We start from the raw sequence: 1015 nt of genomic DNA, 5'->3' as shown, positions 1-1015 counted from the left end.
GTTGTTAACCATGTCTTTGGATTTTGAAGAGCACACGAGACCTTCAGAAATGACCTCGTCCTCATCATTGGTCCAATCATATATCTTACATCTTCGATATTCACCTTCCTTGCTTTGCTAAAACAAGATTTGAAATTTGAAATTTTAGTAATGATTAGAGATGACTCAATTGTTGTAAGAAGAAAACAAGATTTGAAAATTTACCATAGGTAAATCTTCAGAACAGTTTGGATCCTTATCCAAAATCACTTTATCCATTGGCCAAGATATCTTGTATCCCACAGCTTCATCAAGAGTTAACACATCCGTAGTAGGCCTCCAGAGTGAAGCTGATGCGCTTAGTGCATACTTAACTACGATAGCCACTGCATTAGGACCAATTGGTATACGACCAATTTTGTACTTCGGTTCAGCAGAGCAGAATTCTCCTTCACCAACAACAACATCCTCTGATTCAATCCAATCCAGTATTTGTACTCTGACTCCTTCTTTGAATCCACCACTACTCTCAGATGTTTCAGCATCAACATTACTTTTCTGAGAAAAGGCAACGGAAATCGTAAATGTCTTAAAACTAATTGACCAAAGGTAATGAAAAGGATTACCTTCTTCTCAGCTAATTCTCGCACCATTCCCTTTAACTCTTCAATCTCACTTTTAATTTCTGCAATCTTAGCGTCTCTAAATTCCAGATATGCTAGCTTATTAGCTGTAATCCCTCTACCAAAGCCCCTTACTCATCCAGGTTTGTCTTTTCCCAAAACCTTGCTCACAGCATCTTTCCTTATGTTATCTATGTTATCAGCAGCTGATGTGGAGTCCATCCGACTGTCAAGTGACTGTATTTGTTCCTGATACAATCATTTAAACACAAAATCATTCATTGCCATAGTCTATTAACTATACACAATATACAACTTCCATAATGCTTACAATAGTCTCAGCAAACTGGGGCTTCAAAGGTCTGGCATCAGCATGAGTGTGTCCCGCAATCCAAACCTTGGATCTACTCACC

The 1015-nt window shown here is 38.4% G+C and overlaps 1 protein-coding gene across 1 annotated transcript; it reads right to left on the bottom strand.

Moving 5' to 3' along the window:
- Positions 1–9: 9 nt before the first annotated feature.
- LOC106321963 lies at positions 10–632 on the bottom strand (the record flags this gene model as incomplete). Its single annotated transcript, XM_013760171.1, has 3 exons — positions 606–632; positions 205–537; positions 10–117 (listed from the first exon to the last, which is right to left on the bottom strand). Coding segments are annotated over exons 1-3 (468 nt in total), but the record flags the coding sequence as incomplete, so codon positions are not given.
- Positions 633–1015: the final 383 nt, after the last annotated feature.

This window comes from Brassica oleracea, unplaced genomic scaffold, assembly GCF_000695525.1.
Source record: "Brassica oleracea var. oleracea cultivar TO1000 unplaced genomic scaffold, BOL UnpScaffold04202, whole genome shotgun sequence".
NCBI classification, from domain to species: Eukaryota; Viridiplantae; Streptophyta; class Magnoliopsida; order Brassicales; family Brassicaceae; genus Brassica; species Brassica oleracea.
This window is presented reverse-complemented; position numbering and strand designations above follow the sequence as displayed.